The 22,472-nt window shown below is 44.9% G+C and overlaps 1 protein-coding gene across 9 annotated transcripts in view; it reads left to right on the top strand.

The window, feature by feature from the left end:
* wdpcp (WD repeat containing planar cell polarity effector) overlaps positions 1-22,472 on the top strand; it is a 78,143-nt gene that overhangs the window by 43,180 nt on the left and 12,491 nt on the right. For 7 of the 9 annotated variants that reach the window (XR_008415779.1, XM_053874471.1, XM_053874477.1 and 4 more), the window contains 7 exons: positions 201-804; positions 6,225-6,413; positions 6,594-6,717; positions 7,789-7,852; positions 13,615-13,714; positions 19,517-19,604; positions 21,921-22,012. Coding sequence is in view for 8 of the 9 variants with exons in the window: in XM_053874471.1 (XP_053730446.1) it covers positions 201-804; positions 6,225-6,413; positions 6,594-6,717; positions 7,789-7,852; positions 13,615-13,714; positions 19,517-19,604; positions 21,921-22,012 (1,261 nt within the window). In the remaining variant the exon portion in view is untranslated. The remainder of the gene's footprint in view (positions 1-200; positions 805-6,224; positions 6,414-6,593; positions 6,718-7,788; positions 7,853-13,614; positions 13,715-19,516; positions 19,605-21,920; positions 22,013-22,472) is intronic. The other 2 variants (XM_053874476.1, XM_053874478.1) reach the window with 2 other exon arrangements.

Here is a 22,472-nt window from a genome sequence, read left to right as displayed (position 1 = left end):
ACTGTGTCCCTGATGGTGTGGTGGCCTATATAATCTCCCCAATTTATCCCAATTCTATTTGTCTGGTTAGAACAGGTAAACTCTGCATATAATATACCGTATCACCAAAGTCCCCTGCGCCCCCTTATTTGGCTAATCTGACCTGATCAAATTAATTACAATTTTACTAATCCAGTCTCTTTGTCGACCCTTTTTGGCAGACCCTGAACTCTTTGTTTACTGAGGACAAGCTTCTGGACTGTTGCTTCAGTTCGGTGCATCCCTACCAGCTGCTGACTGTGGAGATACCGGCGGGACCCCAAGGTTCGAGAGCAGGATCTTGGGCTCGTGCCTGTGTGTATGAATGTGCCAGAGGTCGCCTCCATCGCTCGTCCGTCACACGCATCGCTCTGCAGTCCGAGCCCGTATGCTGCTCACGCCACCCATCGGAAACCATGCTCCTCTTCGGATTAAGCGATTCCTCTCTGGTTCTTCATGACCAGCGATGGGGTGTCTCTAGGCAAGCGTCGTGCTCTGTCCCGGCGGCCGAGCTCGCGTGGCATCCCGCTGGGGCCGTAGTCATGGTCGCTGGAGGACAAGGTACACTGATGTGCTTTGATGTGGGCTTGGCACCTGTACACATGGCACTGGCGTCGGAGGAGCCTTCTTCAAGTCGTACACTAACACTGGCTCAGCACCTGCACTCTACGGGGGGCCTGAAGAGCCTGCAGTGGGCCGCAGGCCTGGAGGGAGGCCCAGAGAACACAGACATGCTGCTGCTGTCGTACCACGGTGGACCGTTGGCAGCCCTAAAGTTTAAACTGGGTATGTAGCCCCCTTGACTTGTTTGTTCCTAAACCATCTCTGGTGGTGGAGTAATTTTTGCACCACATGCTCTTGTCACCTCACATGTGTCCCGGGAAATTTAAGGGGTACTAATAATGTACAGCACGATATACAACCAGTATTTGATGCCAGGTCCCGCAATGTTTGTGTCGTTTGATTCGGATAATTTATCGACAGCAGCTGCATGATAGGTCTGAGTTTTAACAGATTCCCTGTCGCTTTCCTTAATGCTGTATTTTGTCAATCTACCATAGGACTCTCTGAAATAACAAAACAGTGACTGCAGACATGCACTTTTGCACACAAACGGCCGAGCGCAGCACTCATCCACACGGAAGGGAACTGCATTGTAGAGCGAAAGGGAATTGTGTCTTTGGTGAAGTTCCATCTGTTCCATCTCCATCAGTATACACAACTCAAGCTTAATACAAACATTTGTATTTTGGCTGTGAATAAGGATTTTCAAAGTCAAATTCTAAATAAGCTCACTCTGCTTCCAGTTCATGTGTTTAAAGCTTGGCCTGCATTTGAATTCAGCAGGTCAGAGAGTGTCAGGTGCGACTCCTACCCCCCATGCTGCCGTGTTTATATGCATACAAGGATTCCTGTTGTCTTTGTACGTGAAAAGTCACCTCTGAATGGATTCATGGAAACTTGGACAAGGACTGTTTCGTCTTGTTCCCACTCTTTTGCTATTCACCCTACTTTTGAGATAACTAAAGAGCTGATAAGTCGGGGGATACAGCTCAATACTGGTGAGGATCTGTGGATCTTCTTCTAGTAGTTGGCTGGGCTTCTGCTCTCTAGTCTCCATTTGAAGTGTGTCCTGGTCAGAAGCTCCGTCTCCTGCCCGCGCTGGTCCCTCTTCTCTGTAGAGGCAAGCTAATTTGTTGACTGGCAGGAAGGTTGGCAAGCGTCGCACTCTCAGAGGTCATTCAATAATCACCCCGGGGTAAGAGCCCCCCAGGTGAATTCTGGGATACATTTTCCGATAAATCATTTGCGGTGGTTGCACTGTCCCTCAGGTCTCCTAGATAAGTTTGCCAATCAGGAATTTTCCGGAGCCACCGCCTCTTCGCACCAGCACACATCATTACATGTGAAGAAGACGTGGAAGTTTAAAAGTACCGGGTAGAGTGGAGTTGGAAGGAGGCGTGTATGTGGCGATGTGTTCTTTTTTTTTTTTTTTGCTCTATTTCACTGCGTCTGCCAGTGTGAACACAGAAAGGAGGAGGGTGTCTTCCAACAATAGCTTGCCATCCTCTGATCGTCTGCCAAGGTTTTGATGAAGAAAGTCACTGCGCGTCTTTTCTCCATGATAATTCTTCCCCCCACGCACATGTGTGTATATTCTTCTATTTCTGTGCCACTGTGCACACACATACACACTCCCGCCATTTGTTTGCTTGCTCTCCTTCCCTGTATTGACTTGTTTCATAAGACTCAAGACTACGAGACAGAGTCGGGAGTTAGTGATGAAGAAAGACTTGGCCGAGCTTCAAATTCTCCTTTTTTTTCCCCCACATGAGGCAGCTCTCCCTGGTACCCCCGCGCCACCCCCCAGCCCCACCACCCTTCAGCCCCCTGCCTGTACCGAGTTATCTCATCTGGGCACACGGTGGCTGCAGCTCGGCCGGCACCAGCTGTGGATGGGCAGAATTGAGAGCAAAACTCAGAGTGAATTTCTCCTTCTTTTTCAGCCATTTTGCTCTTTTTTTAAACCTTAATGTCAATAACTCTGATCTCTTCCTACCATTCCCAATTTGCTTCATCAGGTTTTTGGTGTTTAGTGGAAGGTTCGTTTTCACATACTGTATTTGGAAATACTTTACTTAAATGTTTCAATATAATGCATTGTTAGTAAGATATTAAAAGTAGTGTATTTAACTTAATCTAGTTATAAACACTCTAAACGTCGACCTTGGCAAAGTGTGGCCTGGGGGTCGATTGCGGCCTGATTCCTATATTTTCGTGGCCCTTTTTGACGTCGGACTAACACTATAACTGAGTAATTTTTCTGCCCTTTGTTGTCTTTCTCTTTTCTCACCACCACCACTTCAGCACTAATTATAGCATGTTCTTTGAATAATTTTCTACTTTTCATTGGCCATTTTTGTGTGTTTTTCTTGTTTCTCAAAATACATTTAAGGAATTTTGAAAATATATTTTGAAATATTATTTCAATAATTTGAAATCATATTGCTGTTTTATCTTGAACGTCTGGTCCATAGTTGATTTATATTCAAATTAAATGCATATAAAATGAACTATTTCAATAGGTTTCATGGCATATTTACACTTCTTAATATCCTTACTTACATTTAATCTTTTTAGGATCAATTTGTACTTGTTATATATTTGTATATTTTGGATATTTTTCCATCATGTTTTGAGGTCATCGCTGTCTTTCGTTTGATGATGGCCCCTCACAAACAGTTACAGTTTCTAATGTGGCTGTTTAGGACATTGAAATGCCTACCTCTGCCTTAACCATAAACCTAGTCATTAACCTCATTTTAGATGAGATATCCTTTGTTAGTCCCACAGATTATAGGAAATCGTCTTTCAAATTCTGAACCTTTTCTTCTTTCTCTTTCGGCTTCTCCCTTCAGGGGTCACCACAGCGGATCTCCACCTCACCCTGTCCTCTTCCTCCTCTTCTCTCAAACCTACAAACCTCATCTCCTCCTTCACCACCACCATAAATCTCCTCTTTGGCCTTCTCTGCCTTTTTCTCCTAAACACCTGAGCACATGTGAGGTCCCTCTGATTCTATCCATGCTGCTCACTCCCAGAGAGAAGCTCAGCATCTTCATCTCTGCTACCTCCAGCTCTGCCTCCTATCTTCTCCTCAGTGCCTCTGTTTCCAAACCATACAACATCCTCGTCGACACCCTTTTGTCACACATCACACCTGACACTTTTCACCAATGATTCCATCCTGCCTGCACCCGCTTCTTCACCTCTTTCCCTGACTCTCCATGCCTTAAAATCAAGTACTTAAAATCCTCCACCTTCTTTATCTCTGCAGATTCTGAACCTTGCTTAATAAACATTGTCATACGTGATCATTCATAACATCTCTGAAGCCTAATAAATGCACGATGATGTTCATATAGTCATTTAAATAGTCACTGGTAGCTGTTTTATGTATTAATAAGTATCCTAATTTGTTCTCGCCAACCTTTGTTTGGTCTCACTGCGCCACAGCTATAAACAACATCTGACTGGAGGATGTCGAGGTGAACTGGCAACAACTCTGCGTTTGTGATGGACCACTTGTGAAGCCAACTGATCAATGGCTTCGCAAGTGCAAAAGGGAGTAGAGAGGCAACAAAAGTGAATAGAATTCTTCTGGCAGTGTCGCCCGTTGATCGACCTTTCTTATGTTGTTGACATGTTTTGGTTTAATGGTTGAGTGGTGTGTTGATGTATGGCTTTATTGTGACTCATTTGTTGTTGTGTCACGTGAGTTATTGTTTTGTAATGGTTTCAAATATTGTTGGCTTTAACCTGTCATCTAGGTTGTTTTGGTCTGGTCTATATACTGAATATTGTGACTATTCATTTGCTCGCCTCTCAAGCCTCCATCAGCAGGATGGGGATAAACAGCAGGAGGTTCAGTGATTTGTTGTTATGTTTAGTCATTGTTGTGGATTTAGTTCATGCTCAGTCGGGATCCTTTGTTTGCAAGTTGTCTTGGTCATCATTAGCATTGCGTGTGAATGAATGTCTCTGTCATTAATCTGCGCTGGGATCACTGCGCCGGTTACTCTGCTGTGGTCTCAGCAAGTGAACGCTCCCACTCAAGCTGCTGCTGTCTTTCCACCAAACGCTACAGTTGGGGGATGAAACTGACAAGTGTCCTTCATCAGAGTTTGCTTGAAGCAGATATGAAGTGAATGAACTGAAGACCCTGTGACACACACATGAATCTGCACATATGGAGTAGTGCACAAGCTGCACAGCACTCTGATAATGAATTACTGGCATTAGCCCACTCTTCAGGGGATTTGGGGGCGGGCTAATTGCAAGCTTGTCATTTTAATTGCTCTCTCCAACGTAGCACACACAAAAACACACACCAACTTCCTCTCATTTGACTGATCAAATGAGCAGGTCAGTGCTTACTCTCTGTGACTGTTGGTTGCCCAAAATTGGACGGTTAGTCATTATGTTGTCAAATATAATTGTCCTGCGGTGACAGCATTAAAACCTAAAGTCATATTAGGATTTGACTATTGAGTGTAACTGTTGTGGTCAAACATGAGCTAAGTGTTTGTTTTGGCTGTCGTTGATTGTTGAAATTGTGAGCTTCAGTTGGTGCCATCATGACGTCATGAAATGCACGTTATACATCTTATGTCCTACCTAGTGAAGGCATTCAATTCTTACATTCATTTATTAAGCAACAAACAGCAATACACTGTGATCACTCGCTGGATCAGCAATCACTTTTTTGATCACCTTTTATTTTGGGCAACGTGTGGCCCGGGGGCCATAAGCAACACTTTGCCTGTATTTTCACGGCCCTCTGGAGGTCGGACTAAAACTGTAGAACTGATAGGTTGTCATTTTTCTGCCTTTTCTTATTTACAATACATATAGCATGTTCTTGTGTTCAGACTAAAATGTTCTTCTTTTCATTTTCCATTTGTGTGTTTTCCTTGTTCCTCAAAAAGTCGTTGAAAGAACATTGAAATCTTTTGGTTGAACGACATTTCTCCTCCTTGTCAGAATTCAGGATTTTCATCATTCACTTGTCTTTCTTTAAAGGTTTACTAGCAACTTGAGTAAAAATTAAACATAGCCATACTGAAGTTAGCCATACTAATCTCTTTAACATAAAACAATATAAAAACAATAAAAATGTAAATACTGTATTTTGTAAATGTTGTATATTTTGACCTGATACAACTATGTACTTTAGCTAAATTATACTTCCAGAGATATTAAGAGAAATATGTTCAAGAAGAGGTCAGAGACAAAAGCGATCCTTCATTAAATGCTACTTAGAATACTCAGATTAAGAGTATTCACCTGAAGACGAAGTGTTGAACTGCATTTAAAACATGTACTATCAAATCCCGGACTGTCTGTATTAATTTAGCTCGTGTGGAGGGCTGAACTACACACTGTGTGATAAGCCTGTGTCTGAAGTGTTGGAGTGAACGCCTCTTCCCGGGCTCACAACAGAGCCAGTTTGAAGAGAGGCAAGCTTTAGTATGAGTACCAAGTGCAGTTGTTTAACAGTGCCCGAGTCAGTCGTCAGAACCCTTCAGCTGTTGCATGGCACCTCCGTCACTTTCTTGAACCACAACATGAATTCTTGTATTTCATGTGTTTAGCAGCAGAGTTCTTCATCTGAATTAATAACTCCCTCTGCCGTCTTACCACAGGGGCTCTGACTGGCGGCCGCATGGGTCACGGCGAGTTCCTGCAGCAGCGCTTGCGTTGCGGTCAGGTCCGAGAGGCTGTCCACATCCTGGAGGCCATGAACTGGGCCACCATGGAGGATGAGTGTTTCAGAGGTCTGAGCTCTGTCGTCAACTTCCTGCTGAGGCTGCCGCTGAACGCAGAGAGAGAGGGTCAGTGTCTGACGCAGAAGAAACGGCAACACATTTGATAGTGAGGGGTGGAGCAGATGGCCTTTCAATTTAGGTGTTTTGAAACATGAAATTAATTGTTCTTTTTGTTTTTTAAGGACGAATTGCTGCAGCGTGTGCTTCCTCTGATCTGATGTTAATTTCCCGACTGTCTGTGTGCAGCTCTTCTGGAAGCAGCTCTGGGTGTGTTTTACGCTCCGGCTGCTCCTCTCACTGACACGGTCACACTGGAGTACAGGGAGCCAGTCAGCAAGTACGCTCGCCGCTTCTTCCATCATCTGCTCAGGTACGCCCTGCTGACATCTCAATTTTAATTTGTCATTTCAGTTTTGTGCCCATTTTCATACACATTGAAGCACAGAGCTGTAAGACCTCCTCTCCAGCTTTGAGTCATTTATAAGGCGAGGCCGCGTCCATGCACCTGCACAGACTGTTGTTTCATGTTCCCCTCTGCAATGAGAGCCTTTTGAAACGCCGGTTTGACTGAAATGGACCCTGTTGTTCCCACACACCATTGCTTATTGCTCTCCATCCTTCAATTACTCTCTTTCCCGCTCTCTCTCTCTCTGTGGCAGCGCTGCAGCCGCGTTTGGCTCCCTCCTCTTCTCCTTCTCTTATCACCTACCTGCATTCTTTTTCTCTCAATCAACATCAAATGAGGGGACCCCCCCCTTCATCCCCTCCTCCCTTCTTCGTTCCACCACACCTCATCTCTCTGGCTGTTTGTTCTGCGTTGGCTCTGGACTGGCAGAAGTTGAGGTGTTTTGTACTTGGAGATACAGCTCCTTTTACTTTGGCTTTAATTTAAGATAATAAGACGAGAGCCCGCAACTGCCGCTTCAGTTTGTGCCAGTTTTTAAAAGTGTGTTTTGAAGGCCCAATAAAAGTGTGTGTGTGTGTGCATGAAATGTTAACGACACGTTCTGATCAGCTACTGCTGTGGATTCAAACAATGGCCCGGGGGCCGCGCATCACACCAATGCAGCCACTGAACGATGAGGAATAGAAAAAGAAAATGATCTAACAGAAAGAAGCCATTCTCTGAGGATGCTGTGCCGCTGAGATTTTCTTCTGTTCAAAATGCTCCCCAAAAATGTTCTTTTTTAAATGGGCATTTTCTCTCAGAGAGGCTGAAAATATGAAAAATAAGTTAAGACCATTAGTTATTGCAAAACACAAAACAGGAAAAAATCACAACTGTGCAGGATGGCAATGCTCCGAGGGCAATACATGTTTACTCTCACACGCAATTTTGTGATAATCCGATGTATTAATGATTCTGAATGAAGCACTGGATAATGTCAGAAAACATATCAAATGAAAATTTTAACATCTTCATCTCGTGTGCTGTCCACAGACATCAGCGGTTTGAGAAGGCCTTCCTTCTTGCCCTGGATTTAGAGCGCAGCGACCTTTTCATGGTAAGTGGATTCTCACTTCACAATGACTGTGTGACTCGTACTGAGGCCTAAACTCGTCGTCATTCTCATGTGCACCGATCCCGTCTTTTTCATTTGTTGCTGCACATCTACAGGCCTGGCATGTGAACTACATTGATTTCGATCATCATCACTGGATTTGTTTGAAGTGTTGGTCTTAACAAAAACGTAGGGCTGCACTGAGTATAGTGTAAACAAAAGTGAAAAACCCATTGTAATAGTTTAATTACAATGGGTTTTTCAAGTACAAAAATACGCCACAGAGGTGAGTCAAGCTCTGTGAGACCGCTGACGAAATTCTGGCAACTGTTCTCAGACCCAATCCACCACTTCCATTTTCTCGGCTACACAAATTTTCTTGTGACGGGGCAACCGGACATTTTCGGCAACAACTGATGGTGTCTGATATGTTTACTAGAGGTGTGCTAAAAATTGGATTCACATAAAAAAATGTTTCTCATTTGCTACGATTCAGAATTAATTTAAAAGTTCCCAAAATGTATTCAAAAATAAAAATCCACTGGCTGGAAATACCCAAACAAAGATGGCTGAATAGCCGCCATTACCTGCTGAAGTCCTGTGTTTGGCGTCATTTTGGGCCACCAAGTTTCCAGAAACACCGGGCCGAACTGGTCACATGAATTGTGCAAGCATTGCAAAACTAAGACCAAGCTCCTCAGCAACACAGCAAATGTGCCGGCGCATATTGCAAAGCGTCACCTGGTGACCACAGACACAGAGCTTGAGCCACAGCTTTACCAAGAGACTAGAAGAACAGTCGCCATTAAAGGCACTTTCCTCAAAGGTTCAAAGGTGCCATGTTTAACTAATGTTTTTTTAAAGTAAAGCGGCACTTTTATTTAGTTACTCAAGCAGTGTGTGATGTTGCTTTTATGTTAACAGTTGCAATAATGTCGTCTTAATAAATGTTTAAAAGGTAATGAATGTGAAAATGTAAAACAATGAATGAAAAAAAGAAACTTAAATGACTCTAATTGTCATTCTATCTGCAAAGTTGATTAGTTATTAATAAAATCATTTTGAATCGAAAAATTGATTTTAAATTGAATGGCAGACCCAAAACTCAACCAAATGTTTTTTAATGTTCTTTTTAATTACCTGAAAACTATAACACCTGTCTGTCGCAATGTTGATGTAAATGAAACATTCAGAAGTTTGCCGTCACTATTAAGCGACAATACCTTTTTTGAAAACTATTTACGACAAGATGTGCTTTGAACACGCAAACAAACACATTAGCTATGTTCTTAGATACAGCAGGTGCTTTGAAAACATTTGTAATCACGTTATTTAGGGAGATCGATAGGGGATCACTGCAAAGCCCGAGATGTCCCAAAGAGTCCCGCGTCTCCACTGAGCTGCTCTCGCTAGAGCGAGATGACAAAGAAGTGGTGCGCACCAAAACACATCCTGGACAGAAGAAGAGCTTCCTCCAGCTCGGACAGCTTTTGTGTGACGCCCCCAAAAACACCTGTTGTTGGGCAGCCAAACAAGTGTTCTTTGCACTTCTCCTCTCAGTGATCAAGAGAGCAGCGTGGCCTCCTCCTGAAAGATTAATGGACAGAAAGTCAAAGAGAACACTGACATTTCACCTCACGTTCTGTCCGCGGCTCTAATTAGGTCGTGCTGTTGCTTTAACCTGCTGGTCGGCCGATTGAGTTGGCGTGGCTGGGGTTAATGAGGGCAACCCCCTTCCTCCCGCACTTCTGTCTAACTTCCAACTTGCCCAAAGAACTCACTAACGCACCATCGATTTGATAAAACACACACGTAGTAACACACAGATAACACACACTCACCCCAAGCAGAAACGCTCAGCATGATATAAACCCCCTGTATCTCTTGACCTGCACCCCTCCAGGCACCATTGTTTCCCTGTGAACAATGGAGCCTCTCAAGGGGGTTTGCCTCCCAAAAACGAAACCTTTTGTTACACTGAAACACTGAAGTGTCAGGCTAAATTGAAGGGGAGGAGGAAATGTTGGTAGGGGGTGTCGTGGCAGAGGTAGGGGGCGTATGTAGGAGCTGCGGTTGGGGAGCGCTTTGCACATTTTTTTCTCATAATTGCCGCTCCCCAATTAGCCCTTGATAATGACTTGATAATGTAACCAATTAGGTCATTTGTTAGCCCGGTCTAACTGAGGAAGTTTTGTTCCTTCGCCCCCCTTTGTTCCTCTTACTGGCTCTTGATGTAGCTGGTTAATTGAATCACACTGTGTGATAACAGAATCTGATGCCAGCTCATTTGTTCCCCGATGAGGCCTTGCACCGGTTCCTGTCAGATACGGCTGCAGCGAGCCACGCTGTTGGCTTCGCCCTCTATCTGCTCGCTGGATCTGACACCGGGCTCGGAGGTTCTGAAGTATCACACATCTTCAGCAATAAGCTCATTGTTGTCTCTCTGATGAGTAATTAGCCTTATTAAAATGTTAAGTCCCTAACAGCAATCTGATAGAAGTATTAGCCAAACACGAGGATTACAGGTGTGTGGAGTGTGTCTGTTTGCACGTGTGTGCACGCCGCCTCATGTTTAGGGATTATGGCCTCGCTAATAAACCAAATCATATTTTCCTGTTTGTGGAGGGGGTGACCATTCTCCTTGATGGTGTTGGATTTGAGGAAATGTTTGTCAACAAAGCCTCCAGTTGCACAGAAGGAACCGCTTATTTGGTGCCTCTAATCGAGTTCAGCTTGCTGATGGGGCAAAACGCTTGTGTAATGTTAAACCATTCGACTCACTAAAAATGAATTGTGATCAAAACAACAAGAAAGACCATGTTCGTTCGTCCATTCTTTCACTTAGATGCCCCACAAAAGTCAACATGTACTTATCTTGCAGTTATTAAACTGAGATGTTGCTGACACTTGTGAGCTTGTCCAAGTGAGGAGGCATTCGTAGGCGAGAGGGAAAGTGGTACCATTCAGGAGACATAATGAAGTATTTATGAGCAATACCTGACTACATGTGTGTCACGTGTTACTGCTCCACCAGCTTCAGGAACCTTTACGCTAGCTAAAAGTCCTCCTGTGCCCCATAAATAGCAACCATTCTTATGATCCGCCCGGGCTTGGGACCAAGTTGGACCTGGTCGCTCTCTGCCAGCTCATATTGTCTGTCAGAGGAAAGGAAACTCAACTAAACTGCTAAAATCTTGTTTTGATTATGTCCTTTTACACAGGGAACGTTGAGCTTTCTTAAGGCTTGTTGACTCTCACCACGCCGTGCCACCTTCAGGACCCAGCTCCTGAAGGTTGGTTCACCGCGTTTGTGAGTACCGCCTTCCTGGGAAAACCTCTCTGTTCTACACACTGAAATTCTCAGAGTTACTACGATCACACTGAATATTGGGCGTTTCAGAGACGAGGCACACTGGTGCCAGACCGGTGCCCGTCTACCTCTGGGGCCTGTGTGAACCAGCCTCCACACAGCGTCCAAGTGTCTGTTTGATACTTGTTTGGTGAGAGAGGCTCAAAGTTTCAAAATGCGAGGGCACCATGTGATGCTTGTGGATAAGTACACGCTTCGACCCACACTAATAGCTTTGTTGAAAAGTTCTCCACCATGTGCCTACAAATGTTTGTCCTCATTCATCCTGTTTGACAGCGAGCGAACATGTCCGAGTGCAAACAAGCCGCCTATCTATTAATGTGCTGTAAGCGCTGCACTGTGCCAGTTCAACTAATCCTTCATTTATTTGGAAGTAACCCAAATATCAGTCAATATAGGGCTCTTAACGGTCCCTCCCAACCGCACGGCGCTAGTGTCCCTCTTTATGAGTGTGGCTAGCTGGCGCTACAACCTCTAAAGCTCTTATATAAATAAGATTAGTGTTTGAGCGTTGGAAAATAAGAGGTGTAATATCTGATGGTTTTATACGCAGTATTATTGTTATCCCTTCTTAGTCGGGCTGATACTCTTCTCTCTCTCTCTCTCCTTCTCTTTTCTTCTCCTCTGCAGATTCAGACAGTATTATGAGGCGCTAAGCTGGAATAAAGCGCCCAGCAACAAATGTTCATATTGTCCTGTTCCGTTTGTGGTGCAACCTCTGTCTGCCCGCGACTCTCCTTCGCTCTCCTTCTTTTGGCTCATTAAAGTGCCGTGCCAGCGCTGTCATTCTCATGTTTGTGACAAATGAGGAAGCTTGACTTGTGTCTAATGGAGGGGCTGTAACCCTGATGGCTGTGGCTGAATTTGCCACTGTATTCTCAGGAATTGGCTTCTTTTGAGGCCATTTTGTTGTCGACCATTTTCGCATTTCCTCCCAACTCTTCGCCGCAGAGGGCAGGCACCACACCGTAATTACCCAATCTGCTCCCATTCATACTCTTCAATTTCACCACCTCTCCCTTGGCCCTTCTCCTCCACTCCCCCCCGGTTCTCTGCCTCAATTCCTCATCTCTTTCGGAACCCCCCCCTTGCTACCCCTCTTTTCCTTTCCTATGGGGGTACAAAAGCTGGCCTACAATATGGGGGTATTAGGGCCGGGTGCAGGCCCAGCTGGGGGCTGGCTTTAGCCAGCTGTGGGTTATCCACGGCGAGTCCTGAGTCACAGCACTGATGTTCTGTGATGTCGCTGAGGCGGAAGACTTTCCTTAACACGCTGTACCCTTTGATGGGCCCTGCTTTCAGCCCGAGGAAACCCCGCGACCCAGAGCCGCTCCTTGCTGGGTGCGAGCACAAGGACGCAATTGGCTTCAGCTCTTGCTTCTGTTGGAAAATTCCAGGATGTGTAGATTTCATTTTTCTCACTTTTGTTTATCCGTTAGCCGCGGCCTGCACGCTTCATTCCGGCAGCTGCCCGCTACATTCCCAGCATTTTACTGCTGCTCCGCTGGGCCCCACTGGAGCCGCTGGGGCAGCATGATGATTTTCTAATTAAATTGCATCTTTCATTTACCTCAGAGCCTCAATGGGAGATTAGAGCAAAGGACGTCGTCGCACACATCCAACTTTTCCCACCATTGTAACGATGGGTTCTTAGCATCAGGACGTGGAAGTCTATATATGTATGAAAAGCTGTTATAAACTATAGCAGTAAATAAAACCTACTTATTTGCACACCATTTATGTGTCATGTTAAATGATGTGATGTGATGAATCATCAAAAAGCTCTTTGTTTTAGTCATCAACCGTGAACATAGTTGTTCGCTGCAGAAACAATAAGAAAAATGAAATCAAAATATAGACAGACTGATATTCTGTTGAGACCACAGGAGGAAATGAAAATGATATTGATCTGAGATGTGTGCAGTGTTTGCTGAGAAAATGTTCTTAAACGGCACGTGACAGACAAAATGGAAACAAAATCTCTCTGCTTCAACTTGTGGATCTCTGTGGGTGATATATGATATGGTGAAAGGATCGCCCGGATTTCTTTGAAAGGGAAAAACGGGAGATGAACAGTTCATCGTCTCCTTTCCCACTTTTGAAATGTGACAGATAACATCCTCTAGTTCAAAACCAGAGTGACAAGCTTTGGGGTGAGGCGGGGGGAGAGTAGGGGGCCGCTTGATTTCAAAGTTTTTTGAGAAACCGACATTTCATCCAACCAGTGCTCTTTTCTGATGTCAAGCTTCAAACGGCTCATTTCATCTGTTTCTTCCCTCTCCCACCAAAACACCCCCAACCCAGCCCACCTCAGAAAAAAAACTATTGTCATCGGAGCCAAGATTCATTTTAGATTAACGTTTGCATTTCTTTCTTTCTCGCATTGCCTTCAAAGGACCTCCATTATGTGGCACGCGATAAGGGCGAGGAGGTGCTCGCCGACGTGGCCAAGAGGAAGGCGAAGGAGATGGAGGCCCGGGTCACCGCGGCAGACGGTACGGAAGACATGATCTTGAACCACCAAAAAAGAAAGCAAATGTTATTTCTGCCTCAGACTGAAGGTGAAGGCTCGATAACCCCCGACAGGCTTCTGACAAAAATCGCACTGTTGTTCAGGGGGAAAGCTGCATTTTTGTGAAACCCAAACCAACATCTGCATAGTAACCTAAAAGTTATTTTTATATATATGTATATATATGTATATATTTAAATGGAAACTAATGTGTTCAACATTTGTTGAAAAGATGGGAGAAAAAGATTTAAGGAGAAACCAAGTCGAACAATGCACAACATGCTTGTGGCATTTAAAATATTAATTAAATAAACGAAATGTTGTAATTCATAAAAAACACATCTTTGAAAACTACAAATGTATGTAGTTTTTGTTTGTTTGTAACTGAGGGTTCAAGGGATTTAGTATTGTTCAAGTAGATATTTAATGTGTGCCTTGAATGAAGTGCGTATCCCTGAGCCGAGCTATTTCAGTGGGATTTATCCAGACTTCAACTGTAATCAAAGTGTTTGTTGGAAAATCATCTCGCGTCGGTCGACACAAGACAAGCCCTTGATAATGGGCGCTGTCATGTGTCCACATCTGGCAGTGCAGTAATGGAACAGAACACGAAAGCAGAAGTGAATCTTTGGCTAAAATGAGCCTGCTCCAGACCAGAGTGCTCCGTCTCAATGGCACCGTGTCACTATGATGTAAACATTAACCACAATCGAATCATTCCTCAGTTCCATCGCATTCATGAAACTTGTGCATTATTGAGCCCAACACACAGAGACTTCTGCCAGGCACAAAGGCAGCAGCTAATTGCTCAATCTAGCATTCTTTATTTACACTTAACGAGGAAGCACAAGATAAAAAGACGGAGACAGGCCTTGTTTCGTCGTGACTTCGGGCTGTGCTGCTGTTCTTTGACAAACACTCCCTGAAGCACATACCAGAGGGGATCAGGCCCGAGCTCCTGATCACACACACACAGACACACACACACACACACACACACACACACACACGCACACACATATGCACAGACACACAGACACACGCACAGACACACACACACACACGCACACACACACAGACACACACACACGCACACACGCACGCACGCACACACACACACGCACATACACACACACAGACACGCGCACAGACACACATACACACACACACACACACACGCACACACCTGAGAAAGGCTTACGGGACGACAAGATAACTTTAATGTGTGTGGGAACCCGATGAACATGTCTGATGAGTCCTTCGCCTGAGCTGGAAGCAGAGGGCAGACAGTCTGTGTTTGTTTTCTCACACACAGCCAAGTGAGACGAGCGCGGGATATTTAACTCCACTGTATAAGGTCGAACCCCCGCGGCAGAGCGTCTTCGTCAGCAAGTGTAAATTAGCGTTTGTGTAACCGTGAGGCCGCTTCTTTCTTATCCTAATGTGATGCAGCAGTCCTTCTTAAGCTCCTTAATTACGTCCTGGCTGATTTACCTGGATCTCCTGCAGCAGGTCCTATCCTTGGACAGCAGCGAGGAGAGAGGCAGAAATGCAAAACATCCTGTGTGAGCAGGAGCGTGGTGAAGAAGGAGGTGTTCTCTGCTAAGAAGCGATCCATTGGTTGTGGGACTCCTGTCCGCCGTCATGGGTGCTTGTGTGCGCTCTGTGTTGCTGCAGTGATCAGTACCGTTGGTCACTTGTTGGGACTTTCACTTATCGTTGTCCATCATGAATTTGTGAGGCAACATGACTGCGCAGTAGTTCAAGTGCAGCTGAGCTGTCACGGGTTTATTTACTTTTACAAGTGCGGGCACTTAGAGTGTCAGAAGGGTACCTCGCTTCTGTCACACCGGCAAGGAGGCCAAACTTGCTGGATGAGACATGCTGTCATGTGTCGCGCCTTCGATCACCATGTCAGGAACAGGGACGATGGAGATTCTGTGTTTGGGATTCAAGGCCCGTTTCATTGATTCACAAGAGGGTGTTTAGTCCACCTTGGTCTGCTGGAGATGCTCCGTACTAGGGATCGCGGCGACGAGTGTGAGTGCAGTTGCTGACCTCAGTCAAGAAGAGTTAACGGTGTGGTAGGTGATTTTGAAGAACGTTCTGAACATACTGCGATTCAGATTCAAACTTCAACCCCGTTTCTCTATGCTGGTCCTCAAAGCCAAGCCTTCCGGGCTGCTAGCGTTGATTTGCTAGCTTGTTCTCATTTCATTGAGGCTGAATTAGAAACGGCGAATTTTGAGTGATTAAAGGTAAATGAAACATCTGCGATTTGAATGGTTTGACGTATAAGGCCTGATATTTTGGCGACATGAAGCCTGTTTGCCCACGTATTAGCCACATCGTTGCATATGCCACAGGGTTCTGAGCAACAAAAGTAGCAGCTTATAGTCCAGAATTCACTGTAGATGGTGTCCCCCGTTGTTCACTCCACAGGGGACTTCTGTGGTGGGGCATTGACAGAGTTTATATTTATATTATATATATTTTATATTTATATTTGTCTGGTAGCCCACCTTTAAAGTAAGCTGATTCCACACCGCATTATTTTGGAGTGGGGTGTGGCCAACGGCAGCCTTCAGGTGGAGTGAGGAAGTTCTCTCGAGTCCTTTCCTAACTGTACAACTGAACAAAATGCGAGTGAGAACAACGCGGAGTGATAATTTAACTCGTCTGTGACTGACATTTGCATACACACTGATATAAAACGCTTCTGTTGTTCAACTAACACAGTATTTCTATCAGGAAAGGGTTTCCATTGGTGAAGGGTCCGTGATTCACACAGCTTCTTGAGTGGGTGAGCTTTAATGCCAGAGGTCCCACTGTATTTTTGTGTACCATTGAACACAGAAAAACAAACACGTCCACAGACAGATAAGGATGTTGTCAAGCAGCCAATAGCAATGATGGTGAAACTGGTGTGTGTTTGCCTGTAGGGACATGTGTGTGTGTGTCTTGTTTTTACATATGTCAATAGTTAAATGTTCACTCCTCGCCCCCGAATGGTCACATCCAATCGTTATGAAAATGAGGTATTAGTTTGTTTGTTCGCCTTTGTGTATTGTAATTTAAACAAACTTACACTGTAATGTTCTGTTTTCTCCATTGTTTCTTCTGCCTCGTCGTTTCTCAACAGCACAGCTGCATATTTCAGCTCCAGCTTTCCATCAAGTAACTACACCTGACTTGAGTTTCAGCACCTGTGAGTGCGTAAAAGCTGGGTGGTGACGGTGACACCTGTGGGATTCCCATTTGAATGTGATGTGTCTGAGAAGCCTTGTCTTGGAGCCATTTGCCTCATCAGGAGTGAACTGAGATCATAGATACCCAACAACAAATTAGCAAAAACAAACTGCGCTTGTTTGAGTTGCGACATCGCTGTTAACCATGTTCAGTTTGCACAAGAAGTTTGGCCATATTTCTAATTTCATGTGAGAGAAAACTTGAAATCTTGTGTTTCTCTCTGGAATTTACTGATCGACTTGCACTCACCAGTCTGCTGGACAGTACAAGTTGACATTTCTAAAACCTCCTCGTAGCACAGTGAAAATTTTCAAAACAAGAGGAGCATCAGCTTTCTCTCCCTCACTTGTTTGCAGTAATGTCTGGAAACATGTTTGCTATGTTGTCACAGCTACTATGAAAACTGTGAAAAGTATGTTGTGTCTTGCTTTAAGGCTTTTCAAAAGTTGTTGTTGCTAAAATATGACACTATTCTGTTTGGCCTCCACCCCTCTTGCCACTGTTTAAACAAGTGGAAGCTTGGAAAAAGACAACTTTATTTGTGTTTCTGCAGGGCAAAGTTAGTGTGTACCTACAAAAGGTGTAGCTGCAGGTTGTAATGGCCAGAGAACGTCTCACTTCAACCTGAGCGATGGGTTGTGTCCTGTACATTTGAGTTCTTGTGTTTACTGTCATGTGGTGACTTTTATGAGTTGAACTGCGTCACATGAAGGGAATTGTTTGGAAGTTCATTCCACGTGAACAAAATAAACTGTGCGCCGGTGTTTACCTGTTTCTGTAGTGGCTATTTCAGGATGGCAGTGTGGGTAAGGAACTTTGATGCCGCGCAGTGCTAGCCATCCCATCCTCCCCCCTGTGGCATCATATATTGAGGTTGGGTCAATATATGGGTCTTATACTGAGGAAAAAGTCAGTCTTCAGCGTAGAATGTTTCTTCCTGTAGCATTCCAGGTGGGACGCCGTGGATTGTGCATTGTGCAGAGCAACGTGGCTTGAAATAGCAGTCTGACATGTTATTAACCGTAGAATGAGTGGTGCGCCGTCCCACGGCTCACCATCACCCAACCACCATCTCTCTTTCACATCTTGCGCTGCCAATGTATCAACATGTGACACTGAAGGCTGCCTTTTGCGTACTATACTGACGAAGCAGCGCTCTGGTTTCCGCTGGACTTATTCCTGTCTCACTACTGAGGCTGTAGGGACTCACCTGGACGTCTGCGATTCAGCAAGGCTTTTTAACAGCGACTCACTCAGACGGGTCAAAGTTGCTCGCACGTAACTCTTCTCGATCTGCAAGTCCTAATACAGAGACTTATTCTATCACATTTTTGTGGAGTTTCGTCATGGCTCTTGCATGACTCCACACCAGTGAGGTGCAGTCCTCTCTACCCTGTCCTCTTCTTCACCGTGAAGCCATCTGGTGTTGCTCAACATCTACACATGTAGAAGACTTCCTCACGACTTCTTCAACAACTTGTTCCAAATTAGGAATGTTGAAGTTCTTTGACTGAAAGGAGAATATCAGTTGACCATTTTTAATACAGAGGATAATAATAATGAGGAGAGGGAGAGCAATATCATGTGGTGGCCTTTGTTAGACGGAAGATGAGGAACATAATGAAAAAGTGTAAGAGAAGAACAAATTTACGGCCGAGCACGTCTTGAAAATGTGCCGGGAATTGTGGCGTCTCTCGCCATTGAGCTGGCAAGTGGAGCAGCTCTTTCAAACGGTCTAACCGACAGTGGTCCAGCGGTGGAATCAGATGGAGGATGTTGCTAAAGACATCTCTGCATATGTTTGTGCGTCTTTTGAGACGCGCAGCCGCTCATACGCACGCAACTGCACAATAGAGTCACATTTCAGATTAGAAATGGCTCCTATTTTCAACGGCTTTGGAAGATGGCTCCTGGCTATCTGGCTGACAAGCATTTTGATTTGGATTGATATTACATTGTTCAGCGCTGAGGATCGAACAAGTGCGCGGGAAGGATCCTTTCTGTGTCTCGCTATCTTGTTTCTGTGGAGAAGCATTTTTCTGCCAGGAGGAGAAGCCAAGTTGGTTATGTGATGGTTCCGTCTCCCCCTCACAAAGGCTGATGTGACTGCTGGGCCTTTCAATGGGCAACGAGACAAGAGCTTTATCTGAAGATCCACTTCTCCACCTCCCTCCGCTCCTTTTCTCCCTCTTGATAAAAGCCTGTTAGCTCCGGTGTGTTGAAGAAAAGCCGCGTTTGTTTCTGCTCATCTCACAGTTGTGTCGCTTCATTCTTTTCACACAACCACCATCACTGCTTGACTTCTTGTCTCGTTTGGAAAAGTTTGCCGGCATGACTTTTGTTTCTGGTTTAAAGAACAGCGTCCTGCTGTGATATCAAAATGGATCAGACCATAGACAAAAAAAAAATAAAAGGTGTTTTTCAAACCAAAAGATGTTCCTGCTTCTGAGCAAAGTTGGGGTGTCCAAGAAGGAGACCACCAAGTCACTCAACATTAATTTAAATTTTGTTCAAGCATTTTCCCTTTCTCTTTCAGGCTCCAGTCATGTTTGCGATTCCAGAAATCAAGGGCAATCATCGGGGAGTGTGCCAAGTGACCCAGGTCCTTCGTACACAAGCGCACGGTGAGTGACGTCATTTCAAAACAGATGCATATGGGAGCAAATCTTGCATAATGTCAGTTACCTTCGATGGTTTTCTAACCTTTGAATTCAGATTCAACCGTCATAGTGGCTCACATACTGAACATGGACATTGCATGTGTAAATACCGATCTTGTATTGTGATATTTTATTCTACTGTTATCTCCTCACACCCTAACTATTCAGGGATGGTTAGTGTCGTCCCAGTTCAGTAAGAATGAAGATAGATTTAAAGCAAAGTAATAAACTGTGTTGATGCAGTAACACCAACGACTGATTTAGAAAGCGCAGTAATGAGAAGATGTCCAATGACTTGAGGACACATGATCAGGAGAGACACTTCTCAGGTCTGTTTACATGTTGTTATCAGGTGTCACTTCCATTACAATTCCTCATGTCAACATCTTTATGGTAAAAACTCAAGACAATCCAGAAATACAATGTGAATTTACAGTCAAACAATCCTGTTGAATGGTTTTATATGCAGATGATGCTCTGTTATATTTTAGTTGTCCCCGAGTGATTCACCATTGTGTTCTTGTGTATTGTCAGTCTTCAAATAGACCTAATTTCTGTCTCCACTCTCATTTTAAAATGTCAAAGCCACATCAGTTCTGCTTCTTATAGTGTCCAATGGTGCCAAAAGCGAAGCCGGAGCTGTTTAGCCGTACTTGCAATGCCACGGAGTCCATTTTTTTATTGCGCCAAGTCTCCGTGGGGCTGATGGAACTCACTGTCTGAGAGCGATTGCTTTATTCGAGGGTCCTAGTGAGTGGCATGTTGAAAGAGTGTGACTAAAGAATCCTTCTCCCAGACACAAACAGATATAAATATAGTCATCCACGTCTCTACTGAGTGAATGAAAGTGAGAGGGGTTGAGGAGGAAGGGGGGTGGAGGCCTTTCCTTGTCGTGCACCAACTAACATATTGGAGTATTTATATGGGATTTGTGTGCATTAGATAAAGAGGCGCTCTTGTTCTTTTCATCCTCATCTGCTTTTCATGGCTGTTTGACTGTAACACTGATGACACTCTGCACCCCACCACCCCCGGCCCTCTAAGCCCCCTCCATCCATCCCAAATCCCTTCCTATCGGCCAATTTAAGCAAGCCGGGTCCAGAGAGAGAGATGCTCCGTCCTAAGCTCTTTTAAAAAACAGCAAAGGGAAGGAGAAGAAAAAGAGAGTGTTAAAGAGGGTTAGGGCAATTTGGCAGCCAAAAGCCCAGTTCCAGCAGTCCAGGTCTTCCCCTGCTGATGGAGACTAAGAAAGCAGATCCACAAACCTTCTGAAGGATAATGGCCGCAGAGAGAACGCCACAAAAGCCGCCCCCCACTCCTGACGAACATTTCATATATCGAACCCCACTCCTCCTTTGTAATCTGGTCTCAGATGAAGTTTCATTGTTTCTCATGTGAAGCCAGTGACAGCTTAGCCGAGACGGAGTAGGGAGCGCATTATAGCGTGGGCGTTTTCCCGTTTGGCTCGCGGAGAAAGAGAGGAAGGCGAGCGCACAATGGCGATTTGGGGGCTCCTCGTCATTTCTCACATTCCCCCAAATCCGACGCTGCACATGGAGAAGCAAGAGAGAGCGGGAATCTGGGAAGCCAACCAGCGCTGCTTTGATGGCTGCTGGCTCCTGTCGCTCATCTCAACTGCTGCTGTCGGGAGAACTCGCGCTGCCTCTGAGTCTTCTGAGGGAGGCCTGGTGAAAGGTCAAACACCCCGAGAGCTGATGTGTTCATGAGACACTAGCTGGTTCTGGTCTCAGCCTCAGAGTTCTGATCTCCCTACAGACACTCAGAGGAGTCCACATTAACACAAGTGCAACTCAAATCCACCTAGTCAAGTTTTTGTGAATGTGAGTACTTCAAGCTAGATCACTGACCGTGCATGCAATCAGAAATGCCCACAACCAGGTAGCTAGATGGGATACAGTTTGTTGAAAATGGGATAAGGAAACTGACAGCACATGGTTTGTGGACTTCACCTCCCTGTTCAAAAACTCTCCAATAAAAGTTCAGCCTGTTACCTGCATGTTGGGGTGTGGTACACCTGTCGTGTGTGGTGGCCCCATCTCCCACTCCCTCACAGCTCAAACTGGATGGGGATTATAATGAGCTTTTTCCACGAGTCATGAGCAGAGAAATCTGTCAAGTCACTGATTGTGGAGGCAGAAAAATTGTGTCAATAACTAGACAGTAAATAAACTGTTTATTATCAGATACTACTAATAGTATTTTGGTGGTGAAAGAAACTTAAACTCGTCTCTCACAAGTGTTTATTATTGCTTCCCCCAGTGTTGGTGGTAGAACCAATCGGATCCTGCGCCGGCCCGATGACATCACTGTGACTGTGAACCCAGAAGTCTTCAGGACGTTGATTCAAGCCGGTACAACTCCTTTCTCCGTTGTACTCACGGTGTCTTTCAGCACTGAGGAGTAGAGTCTTGTAAGGGGTTATAAAAAGCAACTGGCATCCAGTCCCCTTCAGTGAAGAGCGTTTCAGCCTGTCTTGCCGTGTCAAAGGAAAACGCTCTTTCAGTCCATTAAAACACATAGGTGTAACTTTCTACACTGAAGGCATCCTTCAGTGTAGAAAGTTACACCTATGTGTTTTAATGGACTTTTCCTCAGTATAAGACGCACAAGTTCATTTTTCCCAACATCAATATCTTACACCATGGGAGGGAGGGTGGGCTGCAACAACGCAAATGTCCGATGGACCGTGTGACTTTCCTGCATGTTACTCTGAGAGTAAACTTTGCAGCAAACAGGTGCATCGCAAAGCTCCAGGCTGGGCCTCAGTAAAGAATCCTAGCATCCAGATGGTGATCCAGGTCAGCTGTGAAA

The sequence above is a fragment of the Synchiropus splendidus genome, chromosome 9, assembly GCF_027744825.2.
Source record: "Synchiropus splendidus isolate RoL2022-P1 chromosome 9, RoL_Sspl_1.0, whole genome shotgun sequence".
NCBI lineage: Eukaryota > Metazoa > Chordata > Actinopteri > Syngnathiformes > Callionymidae > Synchiropus > Synchiropus splendidus.
Note: the sequence above shows the minus strand (reverse complement) of the source record. Positions and strands in the feature narration are given on the sequence as shown.